The sequence below is a fragment of the Rhopalosiphum padi genome, chromosome 2 (genome assembly GCF_020882245.1).
Source record: "Rhopalosiphum padi isolate XX-2018 chromosome 2, ASM2088224v1, whole genome shotgun sequence".
Lineage (NCBI taxonomy): Eukaryota > Metazoa > Arthropoda > Insecta > Hemiptera > Aphididae > Rhopalosiphum > Rhopalosiphum padi.
The window spans coordinates 53,611,814-53,624,900 of NC_083598.1; the positions used below are offsets into that span (position 1 = coordinate 53,611,814).

At 28.5% G+C, this 13,087-nt stretch overlaps 1 protein-coding gene across 2 annotated transcripts in view; it reads right to left on the minus strand.

The window, feature by feature from the left end:
• LOC132920348 (complexin) overlaps positions 1 to 13,087 on the minus strand; it is a 201,764-nt gene that overhangs the window by 99,732 nt on the left and 88,945 nt on the right. For both annotated transcript variants that reach the window (XM_060982671.1, XM_060982670.1), the window contains exon 4: positions 7,764 to 7,833. In XM_060982671.1, coding sequence (XP_060838654.1) covers positions 7,764 to 7,818 — 55 coding nt within the window. In that variant the 5' untranslated portion in view covers positions 7,819 to 7,833. The remainder of the gene's footprint in view (positions 1 to 7,763; positions 7,834 to 13,087) is intronic.

Consider the following 13,087-nt stretch of genomic DNA (forward strand, 5'->3'; position numbering starts at 1 on the left):
GTTCACATATAATTCGATAAAACAAATGATCTTAAACGCTTTGCAACGCTTTACAAACGTTATATTTTGTAATAGAAAACTTTAAATCTATATTAACAGTAATGCATCAATAATTGAATAAAAATAAATAATTTTACGTATAGATTACTATCAGATCATAATATTATTTATATAAAACAAATAATTTTGTGATAATAATTATTATTTTCATGTAAATATGTTTAAGATTTTCACTCTATCCTATACTCGTACTATGTATAACTTATAATAATAAAGTATTCAAAATATTATTAAAAAACTGTATTACACAAATATTAAATTATAATCGCATGATAAAAACCGTACATTACACTTTTTACGTACGGTTCGAGAAATCTATGAACTTTTGTCAATTGCATTGACAAGACCCTAATCGCGTGTATGTCGTACATATATAATATATATTATTATGTCGTATTCAGTTTTTGGAGAGTATTTATACGACTATCATGTTATACGACTTTCCGTTCCATTATGAACCTATAATTGGAATTATTTCTACTTCAACGCATTCGTTTTGAATATATATATTTCTTATAAAACTTCTTACTTTTGAGTCAGCTTTTACAATCGCCTGTGATAGTGTTCGATTGTGCATCGTGTATAGGAAGGATCAGCCGTCAGATCGGTATAAATATATATATACGTCGTTAGGTGTGGCAGGATACAGGGAAAATAAAACGACTATATAGCTATCGACGTTGTACCACGGTTAAACAGAGTGTTTGGTTTGAAACTTTTTTATAAAATCTATTTTATTATTTTTACTCGGTCGAGCGATGGTGTGTGACGCGTCGTTGAATACGCTACGACGACGAACATAACGGACAGCCGACAGCCTACGAGAGCTCTACACAACGTAGTACGTAGGATTGACGAGATGATTTGAAAACAACCAATACAGCGTTACTGTGTGAGAAGACGTAAACGTATATAAAAAAATTCAATCCATTTTGATCCCACTGAATTTCCGAAACGATATTCTGCTAACTTTGACTAGCCGCAAGAATGGTAGGCAATGTTATACTATAAAAATATGTACGTTGAAACAAGACGACAATAAAATTTGTCAATTTCATATTTTCTGTAGGAACCATGCATAATTTATTGTCGCTGCGTCATAAAATCTCGTTTCCCATCGTTATTATTTATTATTAATATTTCTATCTCACCGTCAATCGTCATTCAACATATTCATATATGTATAGTTTGTAAATTTTCTATAACCTTATTTTCATTTAATTGAATCTAGATGTAATTTGTATAACTTATAAATACATAAACAATCTTAATTTTATTTCTCGTGAAATTAAAATATTTTGAAAACGAATTATTTGGTTTAACTTTGAAGTAAATTAAATATATTTTTTTTCGTTCAAGACGAAAGATTTATTTATTTTTTAATTTAAATATGTAAACAATACATTACATGAGAATCTCTAAAAGAAAAATACAGTTTTAATGTTTTTTGTCAAGTAATTGTTTCTGTTATTAAAATAATTTTTCATGAAACAAAGACAAAATTAAACAAAACTATACTTACTATATATATACATACATTTATTTTCAGTTTTTCTTACAGTTTATGAGTAACTAAATAAAAAAAAATTAGAATTTTTTAATGCAGTACTCTAAAAAAGTTTTCTACCAAAAGTAAAGAACTTAAATCTAAAAGTTCATAAAGTATATTTTTAAGTTTAGAAAGTTTACCAGAGTTTTATGTAAAATATGAAATAATTAAAAATATTAGTTACTTAATATGTAAATTCAATAAAACTATGAATGTCTCTATGCTTAAATAATACTTTAGTTAAAACTTTAAAAACATTTTTTATTTCATTATATTTTCCATATGTCTTATTCGTATTATTAACAATAATTTTATATTGGTAGAAATATAATTAAATCAATATACTGACAAAATTCCTAATTTTTTTTTCCGTTAAAGAAGAATTAATAATAATTGTATACACTTTAAATTGAACAATTATGATTTTATTTTAGTTGTGCTACGACTACAGCAATGACGGTAATGTTTATTTTACTTTATTGCTAACAGTCTTCAGTCGTTAATACACTACGAAGTATAACGATATAATATATTATTATATTTATAATAGGTAACAATCACACATTTTATTTTACCGAATAACACGATCGTAGAACATAGGATGGTAATATATCTATACGTCACTTTGGAATGAAAATTTGTACTGTATGACAAGTCTCTATTCCGTCATAGCTACCGAATAATACCCTATAAACACACATTGTAGTCGTTCGAAACAGCAGGAAATTAACTCTGAGTCTTTTTATTTCTTTCTTAACGATATTAAATTTACAATGTACATGTATTATATATCCACTTCGACCAGTAAACAAATAATATACTAGTATCTACCATAAGCACACGTACAGTGATAATCCGAAATCGAACCCACTGTCTCTATCTAACGCACACTCACTAACTCCACCCACCTTATCCTTTATAGTTTACGACATGATCATTAAAACACAGTCATCGTAAGACTACCGTTCAAAGTTCAATACACGTGTGCAATGACGACGGATAAATAAGATATACATATTACATAATACATGTTATATAAATATATATATCATAATATTTTGTACGCAACTCATCCAAAAGCGCATAAAATAAACATTTATTCGCATCTCGTATATAAAGAAGAAAACATGAAATAGCAGTAACTTTTGCGTAAAATTACTAAAAAAAAAAACACATATTATATATGTATATATATTTAAAGAGAAGGAGAAAGAACAGACAGTCGAAAAAAATAAAATATTATATTATACATCATATCACGTAACGTTGCATAATTCAATGCGTTGTATATGTATTTTATATCAAATAAAATAATACCATGCAATAGCGTCTTCTTAGCGATATAACAGAGTGCTGTTTTTCATAGAAATATATATATATAAGTTTATTATAATTTATAGTCATAGAATAAAGTCCGTATTCAAGATGTAATAAACATGATACATTGTTAGTGAAAATACTTAATTGATAAACAATAAGAAAAATTAATCTTGGTGGTAAGTAAAATAGTAGTAAGTTAAGTAGTAATTTGTGTTTAGCTTCACTTGCTACCAGCGTTCGAATTATGCAAAAATCAACGCTGTAGTAATGTAAGTTAAAATAGATAAATGCATATTAAAGTATCGGATAAAATACGACTATTATAATAGTACAATTATAAAACATTTATTCTTTTCAATTTGATTATCTATGTAAAAATAAATTTTTTCTCATTTTCTTCAAATTTATAAATAATCATAATTTTATTAAAATTGTCCGCATTATTTTCACATAATAATTATCATAATTATATTTGATATATTAAGATGTTTGACAGATAAATATTATAAAATTAGTATATTGATTTAAATATTATAGTTTTATACCATCATAGGAATACAGAGTGATAGAAATGTTCAAACCATTCACTCAGGGGTACCAAATGCCAACTAATTATTAATTTGTTGTAATTAAAATACTATATAAACGAGTACAAACATTAATTCTCATAAATAATAAATTCTGATTTTAAATTTATTTATTATTTTTTTTTTCGATAGAAAAGTGTTGTATATTTCGACATTAATATAAAATTATTTAAAATAAGACTTACTGTAACTGAATTACGACATGGAAATTAAAAAAAAAAAAGTATAAGTAAATAACTTAAATACCTCTATAACGTGAATTTTGCAATTTATAGAAACAAAATCTATAATACTTATCAACAAGGTGCATACTGCATATATTAAATTCGTGGTCAGGATTAAACGGTTCGCAAGCTTTAAGTTCAATGGAAAAGTTGAACTCTGTCTTTGTCTCTTAGAATTTTATTCGTGTATAATACGATTAATACGCCATCATTATGTTGAAAAATAAGTTGGTTTAAATCTTTTTAAGTATTGATTTTCTGCACTACTAGAGTATATATTATATATTATATATCATATTAAACTTACAGAAAGATATTGTACTGCTAGTAACGGTATATATACATATTATATACTATGCTCCACTGGTATATAATTATTATTCACGTACTTATGCTAAGGGTTAGCGTTTAATCATGCAAAACTCTCGCAAAGTGTATACAGGTTGTACGCAAGATATTAATTGGCGAGTTCTTTAAGAAAATTGCACCTTCGTGTCAAAATATTCACAGTATACATACCTAAATCGTACCTGCACACAAGGTTGAAATATATTAAACTAATAAATAATAGTGTATACCAAGTGTGTGTGTGTTTGTGTGTTCAGTGGTTGGTGGGAGGGGTGTAGTGGGGCGTCAGGCAAGTGCACAGGAGTAGTGGCAAAAAAAAAAACGCTATGAAACGGCTTCAGGAAATAATTCATAAAAACGTCGACTCGACCTAATTTCGGGTTGCAGAAAAATGGCTGTTATAATAACCCCGAGAATTTTTACGACGAGGAGGCCAAGTGCAAATCGCGATTTCACGCGGAAAACGCGATCGACGTGAAAACACTGTTCGTGCCCGAAAGTAACTGCGAATAATAGCTATGTCGAATAACAATAAGAGGCCGCCCGGCTGGTAATTAAAAAAACGACATTAAATTATTATTATTATTATTATTATTATTATTATCGCAATATCGCGTATATTACACGACATCAAAACGGCAAAGGCATACTATATACTTTTACGTTCTTAATCGTCTCGATGTCCGCGATAAACAACCCGTTATTCGCAGCAGCGGCTGAAAATTATTATATTTCGACCTCGCACACGTTTTAACGGAGAACTATTAAATCTTCACAGAGCTCACGCGTGGCGACGTATGATACACGTATATAAATATTATATTATTATATATATGAATATATGTATGTGTGTATTGAAGATGCTGCTATAGCAGTATCGTCTTCGATATAATGTCAACCTCAACGGTATAAAATATATGTTTAATAATGGCGGCGCGAGGGTGAGGTCGTATTTTTATTTTATTGGGTGATTTGATAAAATAGAAGATTTCAACACGCTCGCTATGAGGAAAAAAAATAGAGAAATATATGGTAGCCATGCGTGAGTAAAATTGAATTTCATGAAAATAATAATAATACTAAGAAGAAAAAAGAACGAGTAGAAACCTGCGTTTGGATGGATATAAACATTATTATTATTGCGGTGCATAAAGCGAAACGCTCACACATAACACAACCGGGAGGACAAACAAATTATTACTCATGTACACGCGTATATGTGTATTTATTTATTTTTTCGGTACCGCCACCCCAGTAAGACGGTTTGTATTCAACCCAACTATATCTTCGGCTTTTTGGCTTTTTCTCGACGCCAATGCGACGCAATGTGTGTTTTTAAAACGAACAATAGCCGCCTTCATCAGCCATGGCGCCTAGCTAATTTCACATCCATTATCTTGCTGTCGATCGATGACAGTCCATTATTATAAACCACAGACATGTGTGTGTGTATATGTGTTTTTTAAAGAGTTCAATTTTCCCACTCGAGCCGCCACTATGCCTCCTCTGCTCAACACGAAATCATGTCAGTCATCGGAAGCGGCAATTGATGGTTATATATTTTAACAATTAAAATCCACTTTTTTCGACTACCATCAGATATGATAAAGGGACCTTTTATAGAAATAAAATTATATACGTAGTATAGGTATGTCATAATATGATAAATTGCATTTGACGCAGAGATATCCGTCAATTTCATTGGGAGAATGGAGATTTCAATAAACAGAGTGGTTTTTTAGCACTAAACGTAAAAAATTTACAAGTGTTTTAGATCAATATTTTTCCATGATTTAAATGCATTGCAACATACATTTTTTATGTAGATTGAAATATAATATAATTTTTGAATAATTTAATAATAATAAACCATTTCTATATTACATTAAATGCGCATGATTGTTATTATTTATATATTTCAAAAGTGAAATTTTTGAAAAATTTGGAAATATTTGAAATGACTAAACCCTTTTCCTCTATTCACCCTATTAGCACCTATGACACAATAATGATTTTCGATAGTTAATAGTGTAATTGGGAACATTTGCGAAAGTCAGTATCGTCCTTAACATTTTGAACTATCATGTAATGGTGGATAGATATGTAAATGTTTATGTTTTAAGAGTCTTAATATTAAACCGACCAGAATAATATCATGATGTGACATATTATTTGCATACATTTGGATGTTAAGTAAAAATTCTGTAACTTTAAAACTTATAAAGTCGTATGAATATTTTAAAACCATTTTTTTATTCTTTATTTACTCTCTTCTATGCTCTATATGAGTCATAATTATAACACATAAAATATAAAAATATTCTATATAGTATACCGGTTAGATATTTTACCAGGTTTTATTTTAAAATAATAACAATTTTATAATATACCTACTATTGCTGAAAATATTATGCAATTATATCGTAAATTACGATTTACAAACATTATTTTATTTATTACAGCAATTTAACTTTAATACGTATTTATATTTTTTATAAAGAGAGAACAAAAACAATTTTATTTCTCCTAATGATTAACATCCAAGATTCAAGTCGTAATAAAACATTAAAGTCATGTTGAACAATTTAAATAAAATAACAAACTTTGTCTATATATATAATATATATATATATATATATTATAATATATCAAGGCTGTTCAGTGGTACATGCAATATTCAAATTTGAAAATTAAAAATTAAATTGTATTTTTTTCTACGTAAGGTCTATATTATATTGTTTGACGATGATATTAAACATTATGAAATAAACTCAAAATATATTCTTAAATTTGCAGTGACTAACTTTTTATTATTAAAATAAAAAATGCATACCTTAGATTACATCGCGTCGTCGTGATTTAGGCACAAAGGGAAACTAAACGATGATATACTTACTTGTAATACCATACATACTACTACTACAATATTATAATCGAATGATTTATGAAAACTAGTAAAAAAAAAAACGTATGAATTCGACCTGTTTAGGGAAAATGCAATATATTTATTTAGGGATATCTTTTTTTATTTTGTGGATCGAGTAAAAAAGTCTTCCAAACGAATGCAACTTTTAGAGAAATAAAAACGCGACGGTGTTTTTTTTATTGCATTAAATGGCTTGAAAGCCATATTTTTTAAGTTGTATTTGTTTTGTTTTTATTTAGGATTTTATTCTGAAAAATAATAATATGTAAAGAAGTCCGGGTCTCCTAGGAATTTTGGGTGCCTTCGCATTCGTTTCACAATGGTGACAGCGTTGTCTCGAGGCCAACAAAAGTTAATAGTATTTTAAATTCAGTAACTTTTCCGAAATTCTCTAGAGCATAATATCTAACCATTTTGATTACCAACTATTCACTCTTTGTTTGCAGCGTTTACAATCCTACCTAGCAAACGAAACTTATATATTATACTTATAGTCCAACACCACAAAAACAATCTAGTAGAACTTATCTCACGGGTAACCTTACGAATATTGATATTTAATATCGCCATTGTAGCTACATTATTGATGTATTAAAGTTTAGTTTTTGCCTGAGCACACAATATAGTTACAATTATTTGTAAAATGTGTTCATTGTACCAAAAAAAGTAAATGAATTATACTACGTTTCAAATTATGTCAAAAGAGGTAAGACTAAAATAATATTATAAGTTATAATATAAATGCATACCTTTTACGGCGTTTAATTTGTTTCCGACCACTTGCTTTGCCACAAAAGCCGCCATTATGCTTCAATGCTTCTGTAACAAAAGATAAAATAATCTGTTAAGTACATGGAAAAAAAATATAACAAAATCGATTTCACACCGTGGCGATCATCGTAGGTTATTTTGTTCAATCAGTGAATGCAAAACGTTGATCGTTATTCTCTTATAATAAATCAACATAAAATAAGTCAGTAAAATTAAGATTGTACAATGAACAAATAAATTTAAAAATAGATAAGATATTTTTTTTTCAAGGAAAAAAAAATTTGAATAAGTCTAAAAAGAATGTTTATATCTTAAATGACTAATTTAATGATGTGGTATACTTATATTGAACATTTGAACATAAAATAAAATAAAAATCCAAAAACTTTTGTAAAATATAAATAAGTAATATAATGCTTTATATCTCACATAGAACGCGGATATAGAATAATTTAAACTGAATTTATCTCAGAGACGCTACTAATAAGTTACTCCCTTTCTTATGTTTTCATGAATATATTTATTTCTATTCGTTATTCACATAATTCACCAAACGTGACATAATTATTAGTATATATCGAAAATAATGTTTTATATCCAAAATAACCAATAAATTACTAATTACGCCTCAGTTACAGTGGTATATAGATACATAATGTATGTTCTTTGAGATTGAAAGTATAATGACATCATTATTTTAATCATTATGATACGACAGACCTGCATAGATTAAATAAAACCGATACGTTTAAGAATTGTTAAAGATATATACTGTAGATATTATAATATAGAATTTAATTAGATCTTAAATAAGCTTTATTAAGACTGTCGACATTTAGTGCGTCTGTTTTAAACGGATCTTTTCATTTTGTTTTTGAGTAAATATGGTATTCAATAAACCTTATTAGATATGATTTTTAATACTTTATAAGTATACAAATAAATAATAATATTATAGTTCCAACAAAATCGAGACATTTAATATATCGTGTTACACGTTTGAATAATGGTGTGCCATATTTACTATTCGTTGCTTGAGGAATATTAATTTTTTAATTATATTTTTATGACATTTTTTATCTAAAAAATAAAAAATAAATCATAATGTTGACAATAATTATGAAAATATTATCTCCTTGTACGATTTTACTTACAGACTTTTTTATACGTTACATTCATAAAAAAATCAATAATAATAAAATATTAAATGCATTTCATTTAGAGGATATAAATCGAGAATAATACGTTTTTTATAAAAACATATATTTATGTATTTATGTATATTTGAATGCATACTATATTATAATACTATATTTACTGTACTCGTTTCGTATCACTTTAAACCGACCATAAATATTAAAACCGACGCACAGAAACAATACTACTTTTGGTTATGTTTTTGTCTCTAGAAGTGTTTTATTTGCGAAGACGAATATTATACACGAGATATTTTCATCACGAAGTTGCAAGGTGGGTTTAACCCATAAGTTTCGAGAACGAGCGACGACGGTTGAAACGTCCATTCCTGAGATTCTATATCATACGTGCGTTATTATATATATATATATATAGTGTCGTGTAGCTGGAACGACATTAAACGTGTACGCCACGCGAACAAAAATAATTATTAAGGGATTTAAGACGTTTGCTGGGAGACGGCATAGCGGCCGTCTAAAAGTAGAGCGCAGTTGTAGTCGTTGAGCTGACTGACGTGTACGCAACGTTTGCAAAGGGTCGGTCAGTGTTTTTACTTTCTCGAAACAGTTTTTCTCTTTCTCTCCGCAACCTCCGCCTTGTCAGTCTATCCAACGCGTCCCTTCTCGTGTCAAAAACGTTGACGGCTGTCTCTCTCGGCCGACCGCGTGCGCTCATACACACACACGCGCGCGCGGCGCGTATATATATGTTGTATACGTATTATTCACCCGCGTGTGCACATATTATTTAGGTGAGAGTGGAAAGATAAGCCAAACGGGATTATCTACACAACGGACGAGTGCGGGACAAGTGTCGAGAGTATGAGGGCGGGTGGAATAAAATACGTTTGTAAAGTTTCACCGTGAAATATGGTCCACACACTTTCATGTCCGCCGGTAGTTACTATATAATATATATATATTATATCATATACGTGCGAACACACACACACAAACACACACGCGTGCGCTCGCGGTCGGTATATTATATTATATTATATTATATAGTCTGTGTACGAATAGAGTGGTCGGGAGTGTGTTATTATAATATTTCATAATATATATAACTCGTACGTTATATCACACGAAACTCGCATTGTGTGTATATGCACCGCACGCGAAAAGCTGCCCCGAAGGGCGAACGAGACGATATTAACATTTCCGCCGCGACGACAATATATAGTATATTATACTATTATATGAGAGTGTAACGTGCGCATTATATTATTAAAACTGCATATACGCTGTACGTATACAGAGCGCCACGCGAAGATTTGGCAACTATACATTGCAATCGCATTTGAAAGTGTCAAAATAATATACATTCCATTACATAATTATAATATTACAATTGACGGCGGCTATTTTCACACAACGGAAATATAATTGTATAATATGATACCGATTAGCCCTGTCAACGAATAATATACCACATACTAATAAGTAAAATACAGTCTATAACGATTGGGTACACGACTGATTATTTATTTTCCTAATCAGATTCAGCCAATATCTGTTTTATCGCGGGGGATATGAAATCTTATGAAAAGATTATTCCTATAACGAATTACCAAATTTAAACAAGAGAATATATTTAAGTATAATGACATAAAAATATATATCTAATGACGAGGAAGATACAACATAATATAACATTTATTCATCACTATATATTTATATTATTAATATCACTGTAATGACTTTGTCGGACATATTTAATATTGATCCAGAGGCCATGGTGATTTCAATTTTGCATAGAGAAATTTAGCTGTATTGCTAGTTAGACAGACACGTCCTCTGAGTCATTTGAAAATTATTCAAATAATATGCAAACCCACCATAAGTAACCACACACACGTGTACATTAAAATACACCCATGACAACGACCACCGCCACTAATAACATCAAACTTCTGTGGAATTCTAAGCCGACACTTTTCCGCCACAGCCGACGCCATTATGCACACATTATACCATCGTTTTCAACACGTCAAACGTCATATATTTGAATTTTCATTTCTCGAAACCTTATACTATAATAAACGCCCGTACATTATTATTATTTAATTTGCAATGCCCGTCCTGCGCGTGGTGCCACGATCATGACTTCAAGTTAAACACACGTCACGTTCGCTACGACGATGTTACGTATTTAGACGGACGATATGATGGTGTGTATTAATAATATTAATAAAAGGAATCATCCTTATTATTTACCAATTTAACCAATTTAAAGTACATTATATAATGACAAATCAAACTGATTACTTAATACTTTTCTAATTAAATTAAATCAAATCAAAAAGAAAGAAAAATTATTAATAGTTTAATTTAAAATATACTCTAGGCATAATATTATCAGTAAACAATTGTTTTTAAAAAAATTTTATCATTTAAAAGTAATATAAGTTTTTATTAGATGATTATTGTTAGGAATATTATAGATTTTGATTTTTGATTTTGATTTTCAAATATTAGTGAAAATTCGCTAAGACTAATTGGTTAGTCTGATAGGCAATACATTTACACTAAATTAAAGTAAGTTGTGCAATATACGTGAATAACTTTGACGAAATCCATTCGTCGTCGCTTCGCGTGATATCACCTGCCACTGAACATACGATTTATAAAAAAATATTGTGCGATTGTAAATCAGAATATACGTATAATATAATAATATCTATGATAGCGTGACATCCGAAACAATATAAATGTACAAATTTTGTCCCATTCGCTTCTTGGTACCCTGACCGAAATCACGTCGACTGTTCGTCATTTAAAGTTTCTATGTTCCTCACCCACCAGTAATACGAGGTTTCTACCGCTTCTACTTAATATACTTAACAATCGAGACGAACACAGGCTTGTACAAAACACCCGTACGTCGTCACGATTAGTCGAATTATTAAAATATAATACGTTCCAAAACTATCATGATGCATAATATTTTAGTTTCGGTTTTTATTGATTTTTACATTTTATTAACGCTAAAAAAGATTAACAAAATGCGTATTATAATATATTATATACAACACTGGCTAGTAACTCATAAAATTATTCAATATTCATTTATGTGTTTAATATAGATTTGTATTCGTTGATCAGTGCACATTCGATATCCACAGCAATGTATTTTAACGTGTATGCGTAAATTGATTAAAACGTAATAGTTATAAAATGTAAATATCGTGTACTAACACTACTAACATGTCATTTTAAAATTTTTAAGAAACTTAATATTTTTAACGCTTAAAATGTTTGCGATTTATATATAATTATAGTCAAAACGATATTGGTAGAAAACTCGTCAAAATAATTGAATTATGTTTAATATTGTGATATTATATTACAATTATTTAAAACTGTTATACTTAAATTTTATCGTACTTGAAGATTTGTTTAAATGAATAATATTGTATCCATTATATTATACTTGGAATACTAAAATAATTAGTTTATTTGTTTATTGTTGTATTAATAGTATTCGGTTCAATTTCACAAATTGATGAAGCTTTGAGTTCCACAAAAATAGTTTAAATTCTAAATCAACAATTATAATATAATGAAGGTGAATTTTGTATCATTCGAAAGACGATATTACAATAACCAGTATATTATATAAATGCATTATTTAAAATAATATATTTCATACATTATTTTCATTTTTATATCAACTACAGGCGTAATTCTAATATGGTTATAGTCGTATTGTAAAATATCGCAATATAATATTAGTTAATTTTAACAAGAAAAACACGATTATGATTACGAAAGCCATTGTGATTCACGAAGTAAATTGGTCGAAATAATTTTATTTTTAAATTATAAGAGTAAGTTTATTAAAATAATAATAATGTCAATGTGACTTAAGACGACAGTTAAAATGTTTTGATGTGTCATAAATAGTATTGTATTTTATATATTTTCTAGATTAAAAATAATATGAATTAATGTGCAACCAAAAAAAAAAAATGTTATTATCATTATAAAGTAAATAAACCACGGTTTTTTAAAAACTTTATAAAACAAGTTGAAATTGAAGACTCTCAAGGAGTAAATTCTAAATACAATAAAACATGAATGGATAATAATTAATATGTCAAACT